The 24,946-nt window shown below is 27.2% G+C and overlaps 3 protein-coding genes across 4 annotated transcripts in view; 1 reads left to right on the forward strand and 2 right to left on the reverse strand.

The window, feature by feature from the left end:
- Window positions 1–10,651: 10,651 nt before the first annotated feature.
- On the reverse strand, window positions 10,652–14,206 carry LOC111030964 (cyclin-dependent kinase 13-like). Of its 2 annotated transcripts, XM_022310717.1 has the most exons (4): window positions 14,104–14,206; window positions 13,721–13,948; window positions 13,557–13,661; window positions 10,652–11,400 (listed from the first exon to the last, which is right to left on the reverse strand). In XM_022310717.1, exons 2-4 carry the CDS (start codon window positions 13,940–13,942, stop codon window positions 10,822–10,824), a joined length of 906 nt encoding a protein of 301 aa, XP_022166409.1. In that variant the 5' UTR covers window positions 13,943–13,948; window positions 14,104–14,206; the 3' UTR covers window positions 10,652–10,821. The 2 variants fall into 2 exon arrangements, with proteins under 2 accessions (XP_022166409.1, XP_022166408.1); XM_022310716.1 differs by having other exon boundaries at window positions 13,721–14,144.
- A 5,740-nt stretch (window positions 14,207–19,946) lies between these two features.
- Window positions 19,947–21,897, reverse strand: LOC111030963 (coiled-coil domain-containing protein 97). The gene is made up of 5 exons (XM_022310715.1): window positions 21,689–21,897; window positions 21,028–21,339; window positions 20,760–20,932; window positions 20,292–20,690; window positions 19,947–20,223 (listed from the first exon to the last, which is right to left on the reverse strand). The coding sequence occupies exons 1-5, from the start codon at window positions 21,701–21,703 to the stop codon at window positions 19,989–19,991; spliced, it is 1,134 nt and encodes a 377-aa protein (XP_022166407.1). The 5' UTR covers window positions 21,704–21,897; the 3' UTR covers window positions 19,947–19,988.
- A 953-nt stretch (window positions 21,898–22,850) lies between these two features.
- The window catches only part of LOC111030956 (UPF0769 protein C21orf59-like), a 62,131-nt gene continuing 60,035 nt past the window's right edge, over window positions 22,851–24,946 (forward strand). The window contains exons 1-3 of the mRNA XM_022310704.1: window positions 22,851–23,133; window positions 24,416–24,578; window positions 24,678–24,913. Of these exons, the coding sequence (XP_022166396.1) occupies window positions 24,440–24,578; window positions 24,678–24,913 (375 nt within the window). The 5' untranslated portion in view covers window positions 22,851–23,133; window positions 24,416–24,439. The remainder of the gene's footprint in view (window positions 23,134–24,415; window positions 24,579–24,677; window positions 24,914–24,946) is intronic.

The following is a 24,946-nucleotide window of genomic DNA, read 5'->3' on the forward strand; positions in this document are numbered from 1 at the left end:
ATATTGAAAAATTCTTTGATTTAAAACAGAAAAATCGTTAATTTATTATTTATTATAGTATACCTAAGCACTGAAGACGGATTTGATCTATTTTTGTATATAACTATTGTTCGCGGTGCATTACTCATATGTCATGCCTGAGATAGAATATATAATATATATGTTAACACATAGTATGTACATGCAAATTATAATGGACCGGTACAGTAAGTGTATGGTATCTTTTTCTTGGTCAAGACAAAGGGTGACATAATAATATTATTACAATATTTTTGTTTATTACACATAAACTACATTTGTTTAGAGTAGGTATAAAATAATTGTATGACTCTCTTTGTTCTCTAAATACGGAACAAGAACAACTCCGGCTATAACTCTATATAAATAATATTATTCTATTATACCACACATATACAGGGTAATTTTTGAAGCATGCTCACAACGATTTTTTCCTTTACCTTTAATAATACATTTATTCTCCACTGTAATTGTCGAGCTATCATTGTATTTCAGAAAGCTAATAAAAAAAATACATTTATTCAGATTCTGACTTAGAATTTTTAATTAGACATATAGACATAAAGACCATATTTTCAAATTTATTTTATTTTTTGTACTACTTCGGGAGACTCCTGACTCCTTTTTTTACTGAACATTATTTAGTGGATGATTTTTTGGAAGTGTTGATGTTTATAAATCAAAATTCTAATGAGTTGAGTTATTAAATGTTTATACTAAGGATAATAATAGTAAAAATGGTTTTATAAAAATAAAAACTATACGTAATGATGTTAGATGTAATATTTATGATCATTTTTACAAATTATTTATACTGATAAAACAATAGTAATTGCTAACTTTTCCAAATAATCTAAGCCCCCTATCTACTTAACCCATTACCATAGACATATTATCCTTTTAAACTTAAAGTTAAGTACTTAACTCAAAAACTACAAGCTTGAATTATTTTGATTTAGATGTAACAAAATTTAAACAAAATATCTGCTGAATAATTAAAAATTAAAAAGAAAGGTTCATATTTAAACTGAAATTTGTATTGTCGCAGAATCATTCTTAAGTGGTACTTCAATGATTCAAAAAGTGGTCTTCAAGTGTATTTAAAAATTCCAAAAATCTGAATTTTAATAAACTGCATAATTAATGCATACAAATAGGATGAGCATGCTTAAAAACTCACCCTGTATTATAGTACTGACTATTAATTTTTTTACCCGTCTGAAATTGGTTGTGAAACTAAACAATTATTATAGTTTACCCATACCCCGGTATTGATAATGTAATTGATTTGACTGCAGATAACCGAAATGCTAATTTATATTATTAATTGATGTACACTCGAAGCTCCCATCATTATATAATATAGGACCTCACGGAAACTAAATATTATGACGTGATGACTGATGGTTACAAGTTATGACAATACTTCAAGGAGGATGGAGGTGAACGTACCTATATATAGTACCACGGTACAAAAAGAAATGCAAAAAATCGTTTTCATCATCTCTCCGAGTAGACTGTTCATAATGTCCAGGCGTAGACCCACCTAAGTTTTTTTCTTGTTATTCATCTATATAGTATACCTACATGTAAGTAAAAAATATCGATCCTGCAGAAAATGCTGCTAACATAATTGTTGTAATGATATTACTATGGGTACGTTGTGCGATAATATTAGAGTTATACAAATAGCTCATATTACATAATATTGTTACTTGTTTGTGTCATACCGCTGCAGGGCTCCGTTTGAACATACTTTGAAATTTGAATTCGTCTGTACGCGGTTATCGTATATTAATTAAAACGTTCAGAAAACAGTATAACTATAAGCGTGATGGGTGCCTGGTAAATGCTCATGACCTCACGCTTAATATATATACATAGTCCATACATGGAAATGCGTCTTATAAGGGAGTTTCCCTGCTGCAGTAACGCAAACAGAAAATGTTCTCTGCAGCTCGGTAGTAATCTATAAACGTACATATATTTATTTAAACACGACCAAGATTTTAAGAAGATTTCCTTGTATACATTTTTGTCACAAGTCGGACTTTTTATATTTTTTTTAGATGGGGGGAGGAGAGGGGTAACCTAAACCTCTCTTATTTACGCCACTGGTGTTGCCGTGTTGTACCTACCATTTACAATAATATACATTTGTGTTATATTTATGTAGGTATACGAATATTTTATATACTTCCATAGGCTTGAGGCAGGAATGGAAAACGTTATTAAACGAAAAAAAATCAAAACCCGAAAAAATATAAAAACGAAATCAAAAACAAAAATAAATCATACCACGGTAAAAAAAAAACAAAAAATAGTAATTCTGCTATTGAAAATTGGTAATCCTGATAACTTTACATAATTGTTAAGCAGATAATAAACTGTATATTAACATACGAGTACCTACAATCATAACAATATACATCTAAAAATCAAAAAGTTGCTCTGAAATCAAGATTATTTTTTACTTAGAGCTAGTGTTCACTTTACTAATACACTTTTAAAATTTAAATGCATTATATTTTTTAATTTTCATAATACATATTATAATTAAATAGGTATTATAATTATAATATTAATATTAAGAATAATACATTTTAATTATTAAGCACGTCCTATCTATAATATACCTATTGCGAGTTAATTATTATAAAAATTTAAAAAAAAAAGCAAAATTATAAAAAACGTTCAACAAAAACTATATTTTTTAAATCGATAGTCAAAAATATGTAAAACGTTTTCCATTCCTGGTCTTAGGAATTATTACCTAGATACCTATAGGACTATACCTAAAATATATCCAATTATAATTTTCCATCCATATAATATACGTACCTATAGGTGCATTTAAAAAACAATTATCTTTGTTACATAATACTATTAAACACGATGGTACACTTTACAATATTATTATGCATTATTTTCATTGTGTACAATATTTATGCATGATGTAGTTAGAGTCTGCATACAGAATGATCTTGCTATATTATACCTATAATAATATAATATACTCATATACCTACCTAATATGAACTACACGTCGACTCGCATATATAATAATAATAACATCTATAAACTAGGTACCTATGAACTCTTGGTTTTTATTATCTGTGAATCAGTCGGTATAATATTTTTTATCTCGGTACATAGGTATGCCTTTAATAACAATAATATTTCACGTCATCGTACAAAACTACAAACACGTCTTGACTATGTCACTTCGAAAAATGAGAACAGCAAATATGTAATATTATTTTATTGTACAAGATGTAGGTGTTTGTATTTTTGTCTAATAAAATAATTTAATATATTGCAAATACCTACTATAATAAGATTATGATATACCTAACTTTAAAACATTTTATATAACAAAATATACTAAACTTTATATTTATTATAATATTATAATATTATACCTATGTGTATTGTGATGTATACAGGAATAATTTTTTTCGAAATAAATACGTTATTTTTCTCATATAAATATAATACATTTCTTATTTGACTCTTTTCGTCGTACCTACCTAAAGTTTTTTTCCGTGTGTTTGCCGATTGTTCTCTACCCCCGAGACTATATATATGCAGCTACCTACATTCCCATATTGTATTATATTATACAATATTATGCACTATAGAATATTAATATATAATTTGTCTCGGGTAAATTGAAATCATGTCTGCAAGCAATAAAAGAAAAAAGAAAACTCAGACAACAGAGGTCAACAAAAACAACAACAACAACAACAATAGTCCTGCATAATGTGTAGCTCATTGTATATATTATTTACTACACAAGTCTGAAGGAATATAATTTGTAGGATGGATTTCAATTTTAAAATTGTTCAACCCTATAACTTCTACAGTTGTTTTATTCACATAATAATAATGGTTGTTGTACACATTATAAATTTATTATTATTATTGTTGTAGTGAAACTTTTTTATGTGAACCTACAGCGACCTGGCATGGTGTGCGTCGATATTCGGATATTCATACGTATATGAATATATTACATAATTTCAAGATGGTGATTCTTTTAAAGGTATTAGGTAATATAGGAAAACTCTTATCTTGGAAATTTTTTGGAATATATTTTTTTCACATAAACGAAATTTTTGAAAATAACATCAAATTTTGGACAAATGCCGTTATAACATTAAATAGGAACCTTACGTCTTAGAAGTTATTGGTCATTTAACATTTAACTAGGTAGTACCTAGTTAATACCTACTAACTTGTTTGAAACTTGATTTTTATGTATTGAAATACTCACAAACACATTTTTCTTTTAAATATGAAAATAAAAATGTGGGTAGGTTAAATATAATAATATGCTATCATTCGAAAGAATGAGAATCTTCAAAAATTATTTGAATAAAAATACGACGATAAATGTATGAGTAATCCAAGTGTTATAACTATAACTTCTTATAACCTTTAAAACAATCACGTTGGATACTGCAGTGTACTAGTGTAGTAGTGTAGGCGGGGCGCGGGAGTTGATCGACTATGATTTTTGTTGATGCCATCTATAGCTAGTACCTACCTACTATCTTAGGTTTTCGCAAAGAAATAAAATACAAAATTTAAAATTGTACAATAATAAATTCCAATCTTCTAAACGCCTTTTGTTACTGTAATAGATACTAAGTTATGCGTATTATATATATTAAATATATTAACATAATAAACTTAATATAGAGGTCCCTACCTATATGTTCTAGTAAAATTATACGGTTCCTTCCGAATGTGTAATATATATTTAGATATATATATTATATTCATAAATAAATACATTTATACACAGAGGTGCCTTTCAATAATTCATTTTTTTTCCGTTATCTGATTTCGAAAAATCCATGTCAGCACGACGACGGCGCATAATATAGTATATTTTATTATTCCTTTTTAACATAAACGACAAGTTATTGAATAATTCACTTTGACGGTGTTTCGTCATACGCGATAATGTGTACACTGTGTACACTGTACGTCTGTGCGGTATGTATATTGTGCAATAATAATAATTATTATATCATATATAAATGAACCATATAGTGATAGGTAGAATGTCATTTTCCATAAACCTATATGTAAAATTTAGTAAGTATAGTACGCTATATACCTCAATACCTGTAGTACCAATACCTGCTGGCTACTACCATAGTCGTGTTGGAGGAGTTACGTTTTTATGGTTATTAAATTACATGACCTTACAAAGTTGTTGTTCAATTATTAATCTTAAGTTACTTAATTTTGAGATAAAAAAATTAAGGTTTTCATCTCGATAAATCAAAGTTACTTTATTTTTAAAAAATTCTATACATATACAATAATATACATAATACATATAGTTTAGTATGCGTTATACAAGTCATGGGTTAAGATAACAATAAACGATATTGGAAACGTTTATTTGTTATTAGGCGGATAATTTTGGAATTCACCATGTACTTTACCTACCTATGTGATCGTATTAAAGCTTCATACGTAATTTTAATAATATCACTCATGAGAGTCCAGGGGTTCAATTTCAATAAAAAAAGTGGGGTTGCTGAAACCCCTTTATTTTTTTGATACTATCTTATAGTTGTGGATGCCTGCATAATGACTATATTTATATGAAAATAAATTTGAAAAATATTGGGGGGGCTAATTTCAAAATTGGGGATGCTAAGCACCCCCCAAATTGCGTCTGTAAAAATTTGGTATTACGACCCTCTTATTTTATTTGATATCATATAAAAATAATTAAAGTTTAGGTTACATTTGGCGATGATGACTCGCCCCTTCACGGATTCACGTGCCTCAAGAGGTTGTAGGATAACTCGGCGAAAGAGATTACGGCGAAACTTTTTCGACGAACGGGTATATCAGCGAATGGATGTATCGGCGAACGAATATATCGCCGAAATTACATTAAACACAAATATTTAAATATACGTAACACAGAGTTTGTTTCTAATTTAATACGTCAATAAATTCCTAACCAACAACTATTCTCTATCACTTTTCCTATTTGCTTACTGTACATATTTTGCTACCCAATTTTGTACAAATTCTATTTTAATAAAAATAAATAAATAAGTTATCGGGATTTCGTGGTCACGGGTTTAATCTTTAATTGCATTTTCGATTATAATGTTGTTATTTGGTCGATAATGTCATAACGATAACTATCGTCTATCAGTTAAACTGTAATAAGCGATTGGAATGTGTTTTTAAAGTTACAATGTGTTGGTGATCAAGTTGAAATCAAACGGTCCACGTTCCATATTTAAATACTGTGTTATTTTGTTATTTTGTTACTGTATTATTTTTTATTAACTATGAGTACATTAACGATTAGGTCGAAACCAAAATTGGTGGACGAAAGTCCAGTAGTCCATATCTAAATTAAAAGTGGTACACATTGAGGCTGGCAAAGAAGCAAAACAGAAATTAAAATGGAAAAGAACCACAGAAAATATAAAAACGAAGGTGGAAAATTATTCAAACCAAGACATAATACCATATTTAAAAAGTTTGGCATACAATATTGACTTTTACATTTTTAGTATTATTTATATTTATATTATATTATAATTATTTAAGTATTATTTTTGTTATTTATTAATTATTATTATATACTTACATATGGTCCTTGGACATCTATTTTATTTAAGTTATTATTGACTAAATTATTGAATTATATAATATGGAATTTAAATTTTTAAATTTCTGGTTAGGTTTTGTGGTTTCGCCAATACATCCGTTCGCCGATATATCCATTCGCCGAAATGGATTTCGCCGAATTGGCCGGTTACCGCCTCAAGAGGGTGAAAATAGCTAAATAGGGTAGTTTTACCGTTTTCTGTACTTTACTCTATAATGGTTACAGGTATAATAAAATTATAAAACAGCCTTACTAAAGAACATATAATTTTCTATAATTAACCAAATTGCAACATTTTATCAAATCTATTGGTTTCTCTAAAAATAAAGAAAAACTAAATAATTTAATCAATTGATAAAAATATTGGATTTACAGTTTTTTAAATACATTTTATGAACGGTTGAAGGTATGAAAATAATGTTTGATGCACTAATTAAATAAAATTGAATGTTCTACAAATAATGTTATGAGTAAAAATATTATTGAATCAATAGTTTTATTGTTACAGTTAAATTTTTCAGTTGAATTATAAGAATATTATATAAATTATAATTAATAATTATAATTAATAAAATTAATATTCAAATTTTTTTTAAAAAATTCACGAGTGCAGCCAGAATATGGTTTGCAATATTCTTGAACAACCTGAAAAATATATTAAACTATTAGGCATTTTTGATTGATGATTTCACTGATTCTTTTATATTTACTTGTAAAGTAAATTGTTTCTGTTCTTCATTTTTAGATTATTTTAAATTATATTCCTCTATCAATTTAACACCTCTTTCTGCTCCATCATTAACAATTTTTAATGGCGATATAACTTCTTTAGCTTGCTTATATTCTTCTATGTCTTTCTATGTACTTGGGTCTGCTCGTAAAAATATATCAGAAATTTGAAACCGTGCAAATTGTTTCCGAGATTAGTTAATAAATCAAATGGAAGATCTTTATTTAAAAAATGAAGTCATCAAACTTTAAATTAAATTTTTTTTTCGATTCTTCATTTTCTTCTTTGCTGTCATTAATATATTGTTCTTTCCCTACTAAAATGTGGTTCGCCATACGTTGTTTTGTTTCATTATTAACACGATCGTCAAATGTAGAACACACTGCACATTCTTGTTGCAAACACCATAAATGGTTAATCAATTTTCTTCTGGTGACTTCTTCTAATTTACCATCTTAGTTCTTTAGTTTTTTTAAGAACAACAAATCATTCATGAGTGGTGTAACTGGATTTGGTGCGGTGATCCACTCTTGAATATCGCATTTAACTATGAAACAACAAATTTCATCAAGAGAGTTTTTTTCTGTTGTGGTAATTTTAAACTGATCACTTAATGCAATTTTAATCAATGGCTTTTGTGCCGAGTGATAAGCGCTTGAAATTTAATTCCACGAAGAGGTGAACCTCCTAGAAATATTTAAACCAGTCCGAGAAATTTTCTGTAGTCATCTCTCAGGAAATTATTGTTTAATCTTTATATACAAAATAATGAGTACATTATTGTAATTATTATATTTTAATTTAATGATAAATCGTTGTACACGAAAAACGATTCTAAGCGAGGGTGGTCTGTCCGACAATATATTATGTACACAGGGTGATTCGCCAAGCATACTTTTTGTAATTTTTAAATAAACTCAATGATCATATTTTCAAATTCTTGAATTTATTTGTACTACTTAAGGAGTGTCTTGTGGCGATACAATGTTCTGTTTTCAAATGAGAACCCTCCTCTTTTACTGTAAATTAATTGGTGAGTTATTTTTTGAAAATTTAGATAAACCACATTCCAAATTCGAATGAGCATAGTTTCCTAGTTATTAGAATGTTAACATTAGGAATAATAGTCCTTAAAAGTTAAAACTGGTTTTATATAAATATAAAATGTACTTAAAATTTGATCTATTATTTAAAATACTTTGGCCATGTTTACAAATTATTAATATCGATGGATTATTATAAATGACTGCAATTGTTTAAATCATCCTAGCCCTCGTGTCTTATAAATTGATTACCTTTTATCCTTACAACACAAAGTTAAATAACTTAAAAACCACTTTTACGAATTTTGATTTTGATACTTCAAACATTTCAGAAAAAATATTTACTGTATAATTTATAGTTGAATAGAGGTGTTCCCATTTGAAATATAGAAGCTTGTAGCCCCACAGGACACTCCTTAAGAAGTACAAAAATCTCAAGAATTTAAAAATTTGGTCTTCAAGTGTAATTAAAATTTAAAAAAAAAAGATTTTGAATAACTACATTATTATAATAGAGTACCTACCTTAGTGGTTGTTATAACTACGAAGTATAATATGATATTATGACATATTTATTATTCTGACAAATCCATTCATAACTGGACTATTTACAAAATACCTCTTCTACAAATGTAACTAAATTTGTTTTGTAAAAGGTCTTAATTATTTATTTATAAATAAAATAAATTCTCGCAAAGTAAATAAATTATTGAGATAAAGTAAATGTATTTTTAATTTAATTTACTTAGAATTTTTTCATGATATCGCATCTTTATAATGCTGAAGTCTTATAAACGAATTTTTTTATCTAGCAATTTTTTTACACGGAGTTGGACGAAGTATTTTTGTCGTGATTTCAGTAGTTTTTTTAGAACATATTTTTATGTACCAGCATGTAATACGATTTGCAGGTTATTCATGTTTTTATTTATTTATTATATTATTATGTTTATTCATTCAATATATTCGATTTTTTTTTTATAATCATTTTCAATTTTTTATTTGCATTATTATAATATACACATCTTTACGCCCTCTAGGACATCGTTCAAAATGTATTAAAGTGACATCACATCGTAGCCATCTATTTTCATGTAAAATTATACAAGTATAATGTGCTTCATTCGTAGATTTACCACACTAATATTTCTGTTGATACATTTAAGAATCCATTTAAAAAAAAATGGAAAATGGAATTAAATGGAAAAATTAAATGGAATTATAAAATATCCATTTAATATTTGTAGTTATAATTACAACAAATATCACGTGGTTATTTAAATATTACTCCAAATACATGTCATCACTGAATGTCGCCAGAACGAATACGATGTAAAAGACAAAAGTCCATACACACTGGAGCGGTAGCAGTAAATAAAATTGTGTCTGGACTCATTTTACCGCTACCGTTGCAGTGTGTGAGGACCTTTAGTATTTACCATTTAGTATGTTATTACGATAAATGAAGGCGCAGGCAACGGCGGAAACTGCTGCCCAGTATATGAGACGTACATGTATATATGACATAGAGGGAGTAATATTACATACAGTTTATATTAATTAATTAATTAAGTTAATTTGTATAAACATTTTAATAATTCAGAAGACAGAAATACTCGTTAGAATTTTGATTAATTGATATTCGTTAAATAATTTTCTATAAAAAAGGGGGGTGGGAACTCCTTAGCAATACAGAAGTTTGTATTGCCACAGGACACTCTTTATGTAATACAAAATATATACTCTATAAGGATACTTAAAAATTCTAAGTCAGAATTTAAATAAGTGTATTATTAAAGGAGAAATGGTGTTGAATATGCTTAAAAAAATAACCGCATTTATCTGCATTAGAATTCATAATTCATACTAGACATTTTTTTTTAGTGCTCAGTGGCAAATTGGCCCAGTACCCGAACCCCCCCATCACCCCCTCGGAAAATCCATGACACCTATTCTATTAACCGTTATGAGAGCATGAGAGAAATAAATAATACATTCGTATTATTTATATTATTCATATATCAGAAACACTTCAATTACAAAAAAAAAATGATTATCTAGAAAAATCTAAGATATTTTTTTGAAAGCTTTAAGAATTATTGAGGGCGACTTCAGTAAAATTGCTTCTACCTGGCAGTAGCCTGTCCAACTGGCCCAGTCTTAATATTATATGCAATATTTTATTTTTGGTCTACTAAATATATTTAAATAATTTTAAATTTATATTTATTAAAAATCATAAGTATAATTAGAACTTTCAGGATAAAAGATTATAAATGACATATTTTTTTCATTAGATTTGGGCAGTAGCCAAAAGTTTGAACTTTTTAATAAATTATTATAGCTGTACTCAATGGTCTTGAAGATTCTTATTCATCGAGTTCTGTTTTCTTTTTACCCGATGACACCTCGTCCGTGGTCTCCTCGCTCGACAATTCTTCACTCGATGACACCTCGTCCACGGTCTCTTCGCTCGACAACTCTTCATCAGACACCTCCTTGTCTGCTGATTCTTCGTTTGACAAATCTAATTCCAGTGAATCTTCATAATCCGATGATTCAGACGGATTTTCATTATCTGAACTAGACACGACGTCGTGTTTTTTCTGGCGTTGTTTCTTTTTGCGATTGCCTTGGTCTCCGCTATCAGTTTCAATCGTTTCGTTAGTTTCTGCAGGTTTGGTTTTATCAGCTGTTGCAGCTTTAGCGGCTTTTTCGGCTTCAGCAGCTTTTGCGGCTTCGGCAGCTTTGGCAGCTTCGGCAGCTTTGGCAGCTTCGGCAGCTTCGGCAGCTTCGAAGGCAGCTATTCTTTCCAAGTTGTCCCTTCCGTCATGCAGGACTATCGTGTTGGGGTCCAAAGACTCAAAATGTACATCATGCTCGTCAATTATGTTTGCCACCTCGTCCGGTGAGTTTCCAACCATGTGCTTTTGTGTGACTGAATGTACCTAAAGAGAAAAATCAAAAATGTTTATTCGTCTGTATTAGCTGAATATGAGTATTGAGTATTGCTCTTGCATCACTTCAGAAACGTTTTTGTGGTGGCAGATCGCTCATGTAAAAAAATGATTACTAATTGGACATTTTTGATGATCAATACTAGTTATCGTTATTACCTACCCTTTTCACTGATCGGCAATACAATTTTATGCAAAATAAATGTATCATATGACGTATTTACTATAGAGGTATTACCTATATAGTACTTACTCACAGAGCAAATTTGTTATTATTCGCGATTAGCGACAGTTTGTATTAAATTACTCTATTAATGTAGGTATTTCAAAAATAGGAAAAAATATATGATTGGTAACTATTTAAGCTTATTAAACACAGTAAACAAATAAAATACAAAAATACAAAAATGCAAACATCATTCTAAATAAATCTAAACTAATGTTTTGATAATACCTGTAATCCAAAGATAAGTATTGTACTTGTACTATTTTTAGGTGATCGGGTTATCCTAAAAATATATTAATCTATGAGATGGTAAAATAAAAATAAAACATTATACGATGTGAATAATTCTTTTGTATAGCCATGCAGTTACGGTATATGAAGAGAAATAAATTAAAATTTAAAATTTCTTTGTGTGGCTCAAAAAATATTTTTAAATTAATTCTGATGTTCAGAAAATACTTGTCTTTGTAAGTATTTATCTAAATTGTCAGGTCACTATGTATCCATTCTAGTCTATTGGTCTCTCATACGATTATTCCTTTCTAAATTACAACAATTAACAATATTAAACTGTTTTTTATACTCTCATTTTCAGCTTTTTTTCGTTTGCTTATTAAAAAATTATTTGGAAGTTACTTTTTTTACCTTAAAGTTCGAACTAGGTAAAACATTGTACCAGAAACTATGTACGAAAATGAAGAGTGGAATAAATCCATTGCTCTAAAGTGGGTTACAAAAATAATAGTATGTACATCATTGTAATACTTATACATTGTTCGATTAGTTGAGATCCAAAATACGGAGGAAAAACTACAGGCGATCACCACAATAAAGATATCCATTAATTTTTTTAAACAATAAATAAAACTTTAGTTTTTATAATTTTGTGTAATATAATATGGGTATTTTTATGAAATTAAATTGTAACAATAATTATTTCGAATTACTTCACTTGAATTTGTAACTAGAATATCGTAATTTATTTTAAATTGGTTTAATTGGATTAATTAATATAAGTACTTACGCAAAATCACTTATAAGACAAAGATGTACATAAAGTTTGATACCCAACTGAGTTGAAAATGAGAAACAATACAAATTTAAATAGATTTTTTTTATCATGTATGCCAAATAATCTGCAATCTTTAATAAATCCTTTCTAATGGTAGGTATAATATATAGGTATTAACATTAAAGAATGTTCTTTTTTCTTAAATATAATTATAACTTTGTGTAAAAATTAAATTGAATAATAATTGATTTTATTTTGATTAAAATTAATTATGTCATCCATTAAAGTCTAAAAGTGATATTAATAAACGATGCCACATTGCCACACAAAGAGACTGCAATAAAAAAAAAGCATACTATAATTACTGTCTTTAATACGGAATTAATTACTGTTATTAACATGCAAGACTCAAAGGTAAATTAAAAATCAATAGGTAGCTTAAAATCATTTAATGCGAGGCTCAGAGATTGCAAATCACAATCATGTAGGTATTGAAACAAGGAAAAGCTAACAATAAAGCCTGCAGGAAAAGGACATAATTAATTTTCTCATTTTTATCTTTTACCCAAAATGTTATCTTTTGACAAAATCATTTTCTGTACTTACAGCTTTTGTGAAATTCAAATTAAAGATTAAACTATCGAAATATTTAAATTATTTAAATGGTAGTTTACATATTTTTTAAAAGTTATATATGTAAAAATTTTAAATAATAATTTTAAAGAAAATAATGTGATATTTGTTTTATAAATTTGTGTAAATGTTTTTACTCGATCACTGGATGGTTTCTTCCCTCACCCTATTCAATTTTTTTTTTAATATAATGTAGCACATATTCTTATTATGCCTTTGGGTATAGATTGTATATTTCCTAATAAAATTATAAAAAAAAAAATGTTTTTACTCAACTTTTTCGTGTTTCTTAAGTAATTCCATTATTCGTTCATTGGGTAAGGCGTGTTTTTCGTGTGTTCCTTTTTTTGTCACAAGATGCACGTCGGCCGCGTCCATTATCTAAACAACAAAATATATTGGATTTATCTTCATGTTTAATTGACTTGAAAAATTCTAACCTTTCCTAAATAGTCAAAGCCCTCGTCTTCCAACAGTTGTCTGGCATCGTTCTTGGACATTCCAGGCAAATAAACCGACCATTGGTTAATGAAATGACCATTTTTTAATATATTTGGATGAACGCAATCCTTATCTTCATAGTTACTGCACGCATCTTCACCAAATGAAATGTTCGTTGAAAATATGAAACTCACTAAGATTATAAATAGTGACTTAGCCATTATAATCTGTAAAAAACGACATGCACGAGTGCCTCGATCAAGTATAAATATCATAAATTATTGATATTTATAAAGTAACTCTTTAAACATAACATAAAAAAAAAATTACGATCTCATTGTTTTGTAACAATTTTATTAGACTTGAGGTATTACGGACTTACCTACTTTAAATTTGATGCTATCAATTTATATTAAACAATTCGAATGGAAATTAAACGACAAGTCGTGCACACTATATTGATATATATAATATGCATTTAATTAGATATGTGTATTTTATTAATTTAGGCACGGTATTGAATGACTCTAGAAATAATTGAAGCAATTGGACAGGTGTCCTATTATTATATTTTATGGTTATTGTATAGAGTATGTAATGTATTTGTAAAAGTTACAACTCTAACAGAATAGAATACCTATATTTTAATTAGTTTAAAACACGTCAATTTCCAATTTCAATGTATTGTTTATTTTATACGAAGACAGATGTAGGTAGGTACCTACCTACTTTTACAAGTTACAACACTACAACATAAAATTAGGTAATATTTATTAAGTTGAATATCATGAAGCAGGTACCTACCTACCGAATAGACACTATTGTACAGATACCTGACAAATTTTGTAGAAATAATAATACAATATTTCTAAACTTTCAATATATTATATAATATGAATACAGAATAAGCCTTTTATAGGAATAAATGATTGACACTTGACATATTATATAAATTAGTCATTGTTCATTAGATAAAAGTTCGTTTAAAATTTTACTGTGCGATATAATTCTATACGATTCTACTGGGATTTAAATTCAACCTTATCAAGTATCAACTCCCATTCACAAACGTCAGCAGTGGATGCTTATACTACCTACTATTATTTTAATAAATCTTATATACCTTCCATAATTCACCAGTATAATTTCTGAAATTTTTACATTCGAATTAAAAAATATTTAAATACCTTCGTTATATTTTTGTTTATGTACAGATGATTGTAATGCCTATTATTATTGTTATTTACCTATAGATTAGCTATATGCTCTACTGCACTTGAACATTGTAATTAATTCATTAATAATGCATGATTTTAATGTCAATTATAGAACAAAAAAATTGATTGACATTTGAAAAAATAATAAGTGCATAATACTATAATTGTTCTTTAAGCAAAAATTATCATCAAAAAGCAAAAATATTAAACCTTGTACGCCAATTGATGCTATTATTTGATTAATTCTCCCAAGAGATACCAACATAATACTCGTAATTTACACCTATCAGCAAATAAACGATAATTTAAAATGGATAAAAACTACAAATATTAACTAACTATGCCATAACTATAATAAATTAGAATAATATAGAGCTGCTAATTAGTATAAGCTAAATTGGAAATTAATTATAATAAAAGACTAATAAAAAACTAATTCCCCTACTCTGCAAACTGTTAATTTAACTAAAAATAAAAATTTTTATTTCTATAAATTAATTTCTATCTTACGGTTACGACAAAAGAAGAAAAATTTTTTAGGTACACCAAAAAAGTCGTAGCAGCCATTATGGAATTTGAACTAAAGATAGGTTACTCATCATCTCCAAAAAGTGAATTATTAATTATAGCCGTGAGCAGTTAACAAAATAATAGAAGCTCTAGATTAGTCTAGAATTTTTTGAAAGTATAACTGTACTCTTTTTTTCCTATATTTGCTTACCACCTATATCTACGTCCAACCAATATTATGCTTGACTTCGACAGCTATATTAACTTATTACTCAATTACCTACTTATAAAGTACATTGCTATACATTGATTCTATGCAAATTCTTTATTATTTGTATATTTTGAAATATGCAATTTTTTTTAAACGATATATTATGACATAATTTAATTTTCAAAATCAATTTCCCTATATTTTTTTGAATAGTAGGTCACAATCTAAGTAAAACGCACAAGCCCCCCATTCCTTTAGTATGTCCCTGCAGTGTGACATATATCTGTAATCGGTGTCAAGACCAGGATCATAACATTTCACAGATTTTAAATATTGCCTTATTAATGAATGATGGTCATAACTCATAACCATCTACCTGTAAATACAATATAATTGAATTAAATTAAATGAAAATATGTAAGTATTACAAATTAAAAAACAAAAAAAAAAAAACGCTGAAGTCACGTATATTATGTGTCAAATGTATCAAGTCATTGAGATTTGAGCATGTCACGCATAGATACCCAATGGTTATATAGTTACAAGATGGATAAAATATTTTCGGAAAACGATCTGAGAGGGGAAGGTCCGTCAGGCTAAGTAATTTCTGGAGATAATTATTGTATATTTAAAAATACTGCTAAACGTTATCCTACGGGAAGTTGACTAACAGTGTAAAGAAAATGATAATTTCAGTGTACTACTGTAATAATTTAGCAAGTTCCTATGATTAATATTATTAATAATTTTTGAATATCAAAAACAAAAAACGTGCAATAAAGGATACCTACATTGTTCCTATTCTTAATTTTCCTGTGAACATTTTTCAATCTACTTTATTGTATTATATCTATAAAAAAACATTGCAAAATCAATAACTAAATTGTTTTAATGAAACACAGAAAAATATATGTGTCTTACTTAAATTGTACTATAAACACAGCTAAGCAAGGTAAGTAAGAATATCATTTTAAATTATAAGTCTATTATAACTAAAAATTTTTTTTAAAAAGTGAGTAAGGAGATGTCGCACTACTGTACAGTAGGTTTACAAGTCGGTCACAGTCATGGATGATTTTAAATTTGAATTCAATGTTATAAAATCATTGTAAGCAAAAAATGGCTGAGCGAAGACGGTCTGTCAGTGGTCAGTCTATAATAATATCACCTAGTAATTTAGTATTTTTGATTATATTATTGTGATTAAACCGCAAAATTCAATAAAAAGTAATATTTAACACCAAATATCACTCTACAAGTGTCAATATATGAAAAAAGTGAACAAATTCGGTTTTTTTTTGTGTCAACGAACAGTTCGTCGTTCACATGAAAATATAAACACGGTGTGGATTGTCAAAATTCAATCTTTCTGCTTTAAACTCAAACACATTCGAAAACACTTTTCTATCGTTAAACAAGTTAAAATTTATTTAACAGTGATTTTTTCTGCCAAAATATAGCTTAATGATGCTGTGAACTATATAGAACAGATTTGAAGTTGATTTGGAAACACTTAAAGTAATTTATCTTCCTAGTAAGCATTAGTACTACTCAGTTGATTAAATTCATTATTACCGAAAAAAATACACGTGAAAAGTTGTTGTGTATATAATATATAATATCTAAAATACTTTACAAGTTTCAAATACCATGAATAATATTTTTATAATTTACAACAAAATAACATAAATCATTATTCTTGGGTTTTTTAATAATATGTAATTTGGTCCACATTTGAACATAAAAAAAACTGTGTTTGTATATTTTTAGATTAAATAAATTTTCTACAATAAAATTATTGTACATTTTGAATAATATGAATTTAAACTTTAAATGCTTATAAAAAAAAATCGAACATAATAATATGTATTTTTAATATTTTTCAACTAATATTGTAAATATATATCAGGAACCTTGTGTTCAATTTTCAAGCTTTTTGACGGAAAAAATAACATTTTATTGATATTTATAGAAAAAAAACGAAAATAGTTGAAAATTTAAAATGTCCGTAAACGGCTCAAAATGAGTCAAAATATTTTGAATATTTAAAAAAAAAAGATTTTGAGTAAATTACAAATATCTACAGTCATTTGTTTTTGAATTACAACAAAATAAGAAAATCGGTATATATGAGAAATAGAGTGAATATTTAATGTTGTAAAAATTTCAATTTCAAGCGTTCATAAAAATTTCATTTTACTTTTTGAAAGAATTTTTTTTTGATGAGGGTAGACAAACTAGTAAGAAATCTTGTTTTAAATTTTGGAATCTAAGATAATAAAAAATTTTTTTATGAATTTCTAACTTTCATAAAAAATTATTAGGATTTACTTTCAGATTTAATTTTAATTTCCACTGACAACAGCTTTGAATCTTGCATTACATTTTCAAGTTTTTTGAAAGAGCGAAAATTTTTTTATTGATATTAGTTCAAAAAACAAATAATTATCAAAAATTGCATTGCCTATAAAATAGTTTAACATGTGTCAAAATATTTTTAACATTTTATGGCTTATAGAAAATGCTAACTCAAACATTCAATGAAAATGTCATGTATTTATGGTCATTAGAGTTACAATAAAAAACAAAACCGATTTTTACAAAAACTAGTTTTGCGTGAAAATTAAAATTGTTCCTTAATTATTTGTTTGTTTTTCCTGTCGCTTTTGAAAACCATTGGGAATTTTTAATTTTAACCTCCCGAATGTATCAACTAGAATCTAGTTACTATATTCACTTTATTACAAGATAAGTTGCTGTTGAAGAAAATCGAAGCTCTTTGGGGCATTGCTCTGCTCAGAATTTAATAACCTAAAAGTATCCTAAAAATACTAACTGAATTATTTGATACAATTCCAGACGTTAAATTGTTAAACATGGAATTTGTCTTTAAATGTAGGAAATGTACCTATTGAATTATAATTATAGATTATAATTACCTACGTGAATTGAGAATATAAGTCATACTATTCAAATTATTTTAAAGATTGTGTAGTGTACGAATTCCACCTTTCCCAAGGGATTGGAAGAACAATTAATAATGTCAGTGAAAAGTGATAAATAACTATCGGTACAATAAGTTATAACTAATATTTAATTTTATTAATTTGATGTACATTTATAGATGGTATTAAAAGTTGAATCACTTGAATAATTTGAGGAACCAAATATTTGGGTATTAAAAGGTCTTCAGAAGAGCAATGTTATTGCAACTATAGCATTTATTCAATCAGAATCCTTTTTTTTAAGACACTGGGCAAGACAATACTTATCGTAAATAATAAACTTAAATCTCTATTCGATGACTTTGAAGCAAATATTTCAGAAAAAACATATTAAAGTTTTTGAAACAAATTAGCTTAGTAGTTTAATTTAGATTCATAAATAATATTAATTAATAATAAATAGTATTTTTAACTTTAATTTTAATAATAATATAATAAATAGTAATAAATTTGGTTTTTAACAGTTCATAATTAGGGTGCAAATGTTGTTGAATTTACAACTTTCTTTCTATTGCCCCTACTTATTGTTAAGTAAATTTTAAATGTGTTGCATGTAAGTACAAATGAAAATCTAAAATTTTTAAATGAAATTCTTTCATTTTGATGACTTCTCGTTCTTAAAGAAATTTTAGCTAATTTTTCAATTTTTTCACGTAGTTTCACTTTTATAATACTTTTTAAACAGTTTCATAACATCTATAAAGTTATCAAATAGCTTTTAGTCTGAAGTATATTGTTTAAATAATTTATTGTGTATTGATATTATTATATATACATAATTATTAATTATTTTTAAAATTGTATCGGTCGTGCCCTACTTTATAGTTTAATGTAATAGATTTTTTTAGTGCAATACTGCAATCAATTTTTCTACTTTTTGAACTGCTACAACTTCAAGTTCCCCATTTATAATATTTATGTTTTAACTTTTTCATGGGGAAGGGGAGGAAATGTTAATAATAAAAATTGATTCACTATTTCAATAATAACACATAGATACAAGATACACCACTGATACACAAATAAGTCAGCAGTCTGTTAGTAGCATGCCAATACCCAAAATTATAATCAGTGTTACTATAAGCAACTTTTAATCCATGTTTACTTATTTATAAAAGTAGTAGTGTAAATTCATTCACCTATGTTTTCAAGTGAAAACTTCTTATTTATAGAAAGTATAAGATTTAGTTTAAAACGAAAATGATTGAATTAAAAAATAAGGATTTTTATTAAAATACCATTTTATAATATTAAAAAATATTAACAAAATTTAAATTCTGCGCCTTAATGAAAAGTTCAAATATATAATAGGAGTTTTAATATTTTATAAATTTTTGAATTTATTTGCAACACTATCAGTTATTTCATTTTTTTTTAGCATATTCATGTAAGTATCTAATTCATCTTCTTCATCATCACTTTCTATAGGGTCCTCTACATCACTGTCATCTTTTAGAACAGGTATTTCTTCAATAGGACTTTCTGAATCAAAGTATTTGTCTTCTTCATCGATGGACTTTATGTGCAAGTTATCATATTCTGGATTATTATCCACATTGCTGTACAAAAAAAAAAAAAATTATAAATCAAACATTTATACAATATAGATACTTCTTTAAATACATACTTGTAATCATAATCTTCTTCGCCACTAAGGAATTTGTGAATCATATGAGATTTAAATTCATTTAATAAAAGAAGTTTTTCTTTTTCATTTAGTTCTTTATTATTACACTGTTCTAGATTGGGGAAATGATCTTCTCTCCATCGACGTTTGCCAATTTTTACTGTTTCAATTTTTGGTTTACTATACTCGCCCCAAAAAGCTGAAGGTTTATGAACTTCCATAGCCGTTGATGGTTTATTTGACTTATCATTATGACAATGATCATCATTATCACTATCATCACTATCATTATTATTGTCTTTTTCATCATCTACTTCATGAATTTCTTCTATCTGTTGTTTCCGTTTTAAATAATCTCTATTATCACGATCAATTTGTTCTAATAAGACTTCAGTCAACCTTCAAAAAATATATTATATAAATACTGTACATATATAAATAAATGTAAAGTGTTTTTGTTATAATTACGAATTTTGAGCTAAATATTGATTATCGTAGTTAAATTTTTCTTCTTCAGATAGATATTGACCAACCAATTGCTCCCAAAGTAAAGGTTCCCTGTTCCGCATTTCATTATCACTAAAGTAATCGCCTTTAAGGAGTTCAAGCATAGCTTGATAACGTCGATTTTTACTAATAACCTAAAATATAACGTAAGTAAATATATAATTGTAAGTTAATTAAATCAATAATAATAGTTAAAATTGTCTATAAAGTATGGTATGCCATATTATACTTTTTTAGAATTTATTAATCGGCTTAATCTGTGTAGATGAAAATGTATTTCATAATTTCCAGACTTAAAGTATTCTAAGTGATCTTCTATTAAATATTCACCAAAGATGTATAAAAACTTTGAGTGACTATCATTTAAAATATCCTCAGCTATTTTTTGTCTTTCTTCAATTGAAAATTCTGATTGGTCCTTCTTTTGGCTTTTAAAGTCACTGTTTAAAGCTTTTAAAACAATATGATCAATTATTTGCTGTCGCAGTGTTTTAGAGTTTTCATCAATTGTTTGGACTCCTAATTGGAGGTCTTCCATCATCTAAATAATAAAAAAAACAATTAATAAATAATTATTATAGAATATAAATAATCTTAAATACAATTTATAAATAACTTTTTCGAATTAAAAACAAAATTTCAGGCATAACAAATGATATAACAGATCTAAAATATCCCAAAAAGAAGTATACCAATCTTCAAAATTAGTACAGTAAACATAAACATCATCATTCATGAAAGAATATAATATTCTAATTATTATATATCGGAATATGGTCAAGTAAAAATATACTTTGTAATACTTTAAGCAATTTTATAACATACTATTTTATCTGATATTCTTAATTCTTAATTAAAAACCCAATGATATAGGTATTGTATTAACTTACCATCGTGTCCATCATTGATGCATTTTGTTAATTACTCGGTTTAAATATAATTGAAATACCTATATCAAATAATAATAATTAGAAAAATTATATCAACTGATTAATTAACTGCATATGAGAAAAGTATTTATATTTTATAATAACAGTTTTAGCTTTTTGAATGAACGTGTAAATATTGTACAATATGAATATTGAGTATTATGTATTTTTTTTATGGTATTGAGTATTAGACACGATAATAATTGTTATCATAATGATAACGAATAAAGGTGTTATCATTTTATCACTAATCTCAAATTTGAAATTTGAAAATAGAAATTCATAATCCTATAAACGTAGTCCAAAAAAATTAAATAACTATTTGGTGTTCTGTGAACTGTAGAGATATGTACCATAGAGTAATATTACTTTATGGTATGTACTTAACAATGTTTATATTTAAATAATTTTTTTTTAATTTTAAAAGAGTCCGGTTACTTTAACGTCTTTAACTATCAACCCACGTAAAGTATAGTTTCGAAATAAATCGAGGAATTTAATAGTATTTATTTTAATAATTATAACGATTTCGGATTTTTTGATGTATGTCCATTAGAGAAAAACTTGTCCTTATTGAATCCTATGGGTAGGTACTCCAATAGTCATTTTGACATATTATTTTAAATTTTAATACTTGGTCTTCGATTGCTTGAAAAAATACTATTAAATATTGTCAGGCTCGCATGAAATGCATGTCGCTTGTATTCATGTGTGAACAATTTTTCTGAGTGAGACTGTAAACCGTAAAGATTGTTCAAAAAGTTTCGTGTTAGTACGAAAAACCTATCAATTAAAGATCGGATATCGAGTTTATTTGAGGAATCGAGTGTACTCATATGACGGTGGCAATTAAATATAATATTATATTGATTGATATTTGTTGTGATCTACGAAAATATTGTAAAATACCGCCTGGGTTTGACGGAGTTTGGCTAGTTGGTGTTGCTGAACACTATACACGGGGAAAGTATTTGTTTGAGAGAGAGAGAAGTGGAGGGTGTAAAAACAAATAACAAAACGATACAATCAGTGTATTAAGACGGCGCGGCGTCGATTTTGTACCTATTACGTCATAGTCGTCGGTTCGTATATTATCATAATATTATGGTATCGTACCAGAGTGTTGCCATGGCACCAGGTTTGAGTTGTATTTTGATAACGCGTTTACATTGTGTTGTGTACGGTGTACTTGTGTACATTTTAATAAGGTCCGGGCAAATTGTTACGAACAAAGGAAATCAGTTTTTGTTTGTTTTTTAATTGTACAATACCTTTGTTTGGCGTCTCTACGTCGTTTTGCCGTCACGCAGATCCGCCGTTAATCATTCCACGCCAAGGTCGAGACAGTTTTAAATTTGTTATCGTAGTTTCTTCTGAGAACATTAACTTTACACTTTACAGCATCGGTAAGCTCATTAAAATGGTTATTTATACCAACTCCAGAAAGTACTTTTGTGAAACACATGCACCGTTATTTACCTTTAATAAATAAGTACTTACAGAACAGCCAAAACATGTATTAGTTAACAATGTAGGATAATCATAAAAAATCGATTGGGTAGTATATTATTAAAAAAGAAACAAATGTAAATAAATTTCTTTTAAACATGGATTCCCAAAAGTGAACTCAAAATATATTCTTTGCAGTGGCGTTAAAGTCCATACTAACGTTGGGCAATGGCTCAACCTCTTTTTTTTAAAAATGTGGCCAATCGGCTACACTTGATTTACATCATAAATTTATTATGAGCATGAGTATATTAAATCCATGTCACCATGATTATGAGTAAATATATATTATTGCAGGCACTTCTATATTAAATAATTAATATATTGAGGCCATGAAGTTTTGAAATTGCCCCACCATATTTTAAAAACTTTGGCGCCACCGATTCTTTGTATCTGGTATATTTATTTATTCATTGCTTGCTGACTAACTTTATACATACTTATATTATAAGATGTCCTACAGTGTTTTGTATATTTTATATTTAAGCAATAAGTGGTTATAATGTTAGTTATGTTGTGAATGGAATGGACAGATTGGAGAATCATACTGTTAGATGGACTATGAAATTGAAGAAATTGAGATGATTTTTGCTGACAAATTAAATATGATAAATTAATAATGCATTGTACTTCTAAATTTTAAGGTCCACTGATGTAAAACATTTCAATTGAATATAATTTAATTTGAATAAATATGTACAATTCCACATTTTATTGAATAAATTAATTGTATATTAATGAAAACATGCAAATAGAACAACTCACAATCTGTTAATGAAATATTTAAAATATATTATGTGAAGATGCATTTATATTGTTTTCCTTTTGCACCTAGTTATCACCTATTAATGATTCTTAATTATATATTTTTTCTTAATTTAGTGTGAGTGATGTTGCATTTACCTAATAAAATATTTTACTACTTAGGTAGGTTCATATCAATACAATTAATCTAATTCCTTCATTAAGTTGTTATAATTATTACATTTAAACTTCAATCATTTTCTAAAACCTCTGAATTACTTTTAATAATTGTTTATTCATAAACAAGGTAAAAATACCTTTATTTTTTTTTTTTGTAGGATTATAGATACCTGTTTTGACATATTTAAAATCAAAATTAATTTTTTTTTACAATTATTGAGTAATTTTTACTATTTATTTTTGGTTATTTTTTAGGTAGTATTATTGTTTATTATAAAAATGGTATTGATTCATGTTAAGTATGGTGACGATAGTCAATTTTTGTATGAAGCTTCGTTGGAAACTCCTGTTGATGAATGCACATTGAATATTACTTCAATCTATAATGGCCGTTTGAAAATTTCCAGAATCTGTAGTGGTAATTATCAACTTATAATGGAGAAAATTGTTGTTGCTTATTTAATTTCATTATCATTACTATTGTTAATAACTTGTTTGTTTGTTGTTTTTTCTTTAGAAATGGAAGAACTTAAAAAACATGGTACATTGTTGCCACCTGAGATAATGGGATTGACTGATGAACAAGTTGTTGAACTTAAATTGATTGATAAATGGGGCGAAACATGTATACCGAGTGGTGGTTACTCATTCAACAAAGACCCAGTTGGACGCCGAAATGGAAAACAACCTAATGAAAAAATGCAAAATGTGTTGACTAAAACAATTGAAGAGGCGAAAGCTTGTGTGTCAAAAGTAAATTTTATCATCATACAATTTTTTAAATAC

Source organism: Myzus persicae, unplaced genomic scaffold (genome assembly GCF_001856785.1).
Source record: "Myzus persicae strain clone G006 unplaced genomic scaffold, MPER_G0061.0, whole genome shotgun sequence".
Classification (NCBI taxonomy): Eukaryota; Metazoa; Arthropoda; class Insecta; order Hemiptera; family Aphididae; genus Myzus; species Myzus persicae.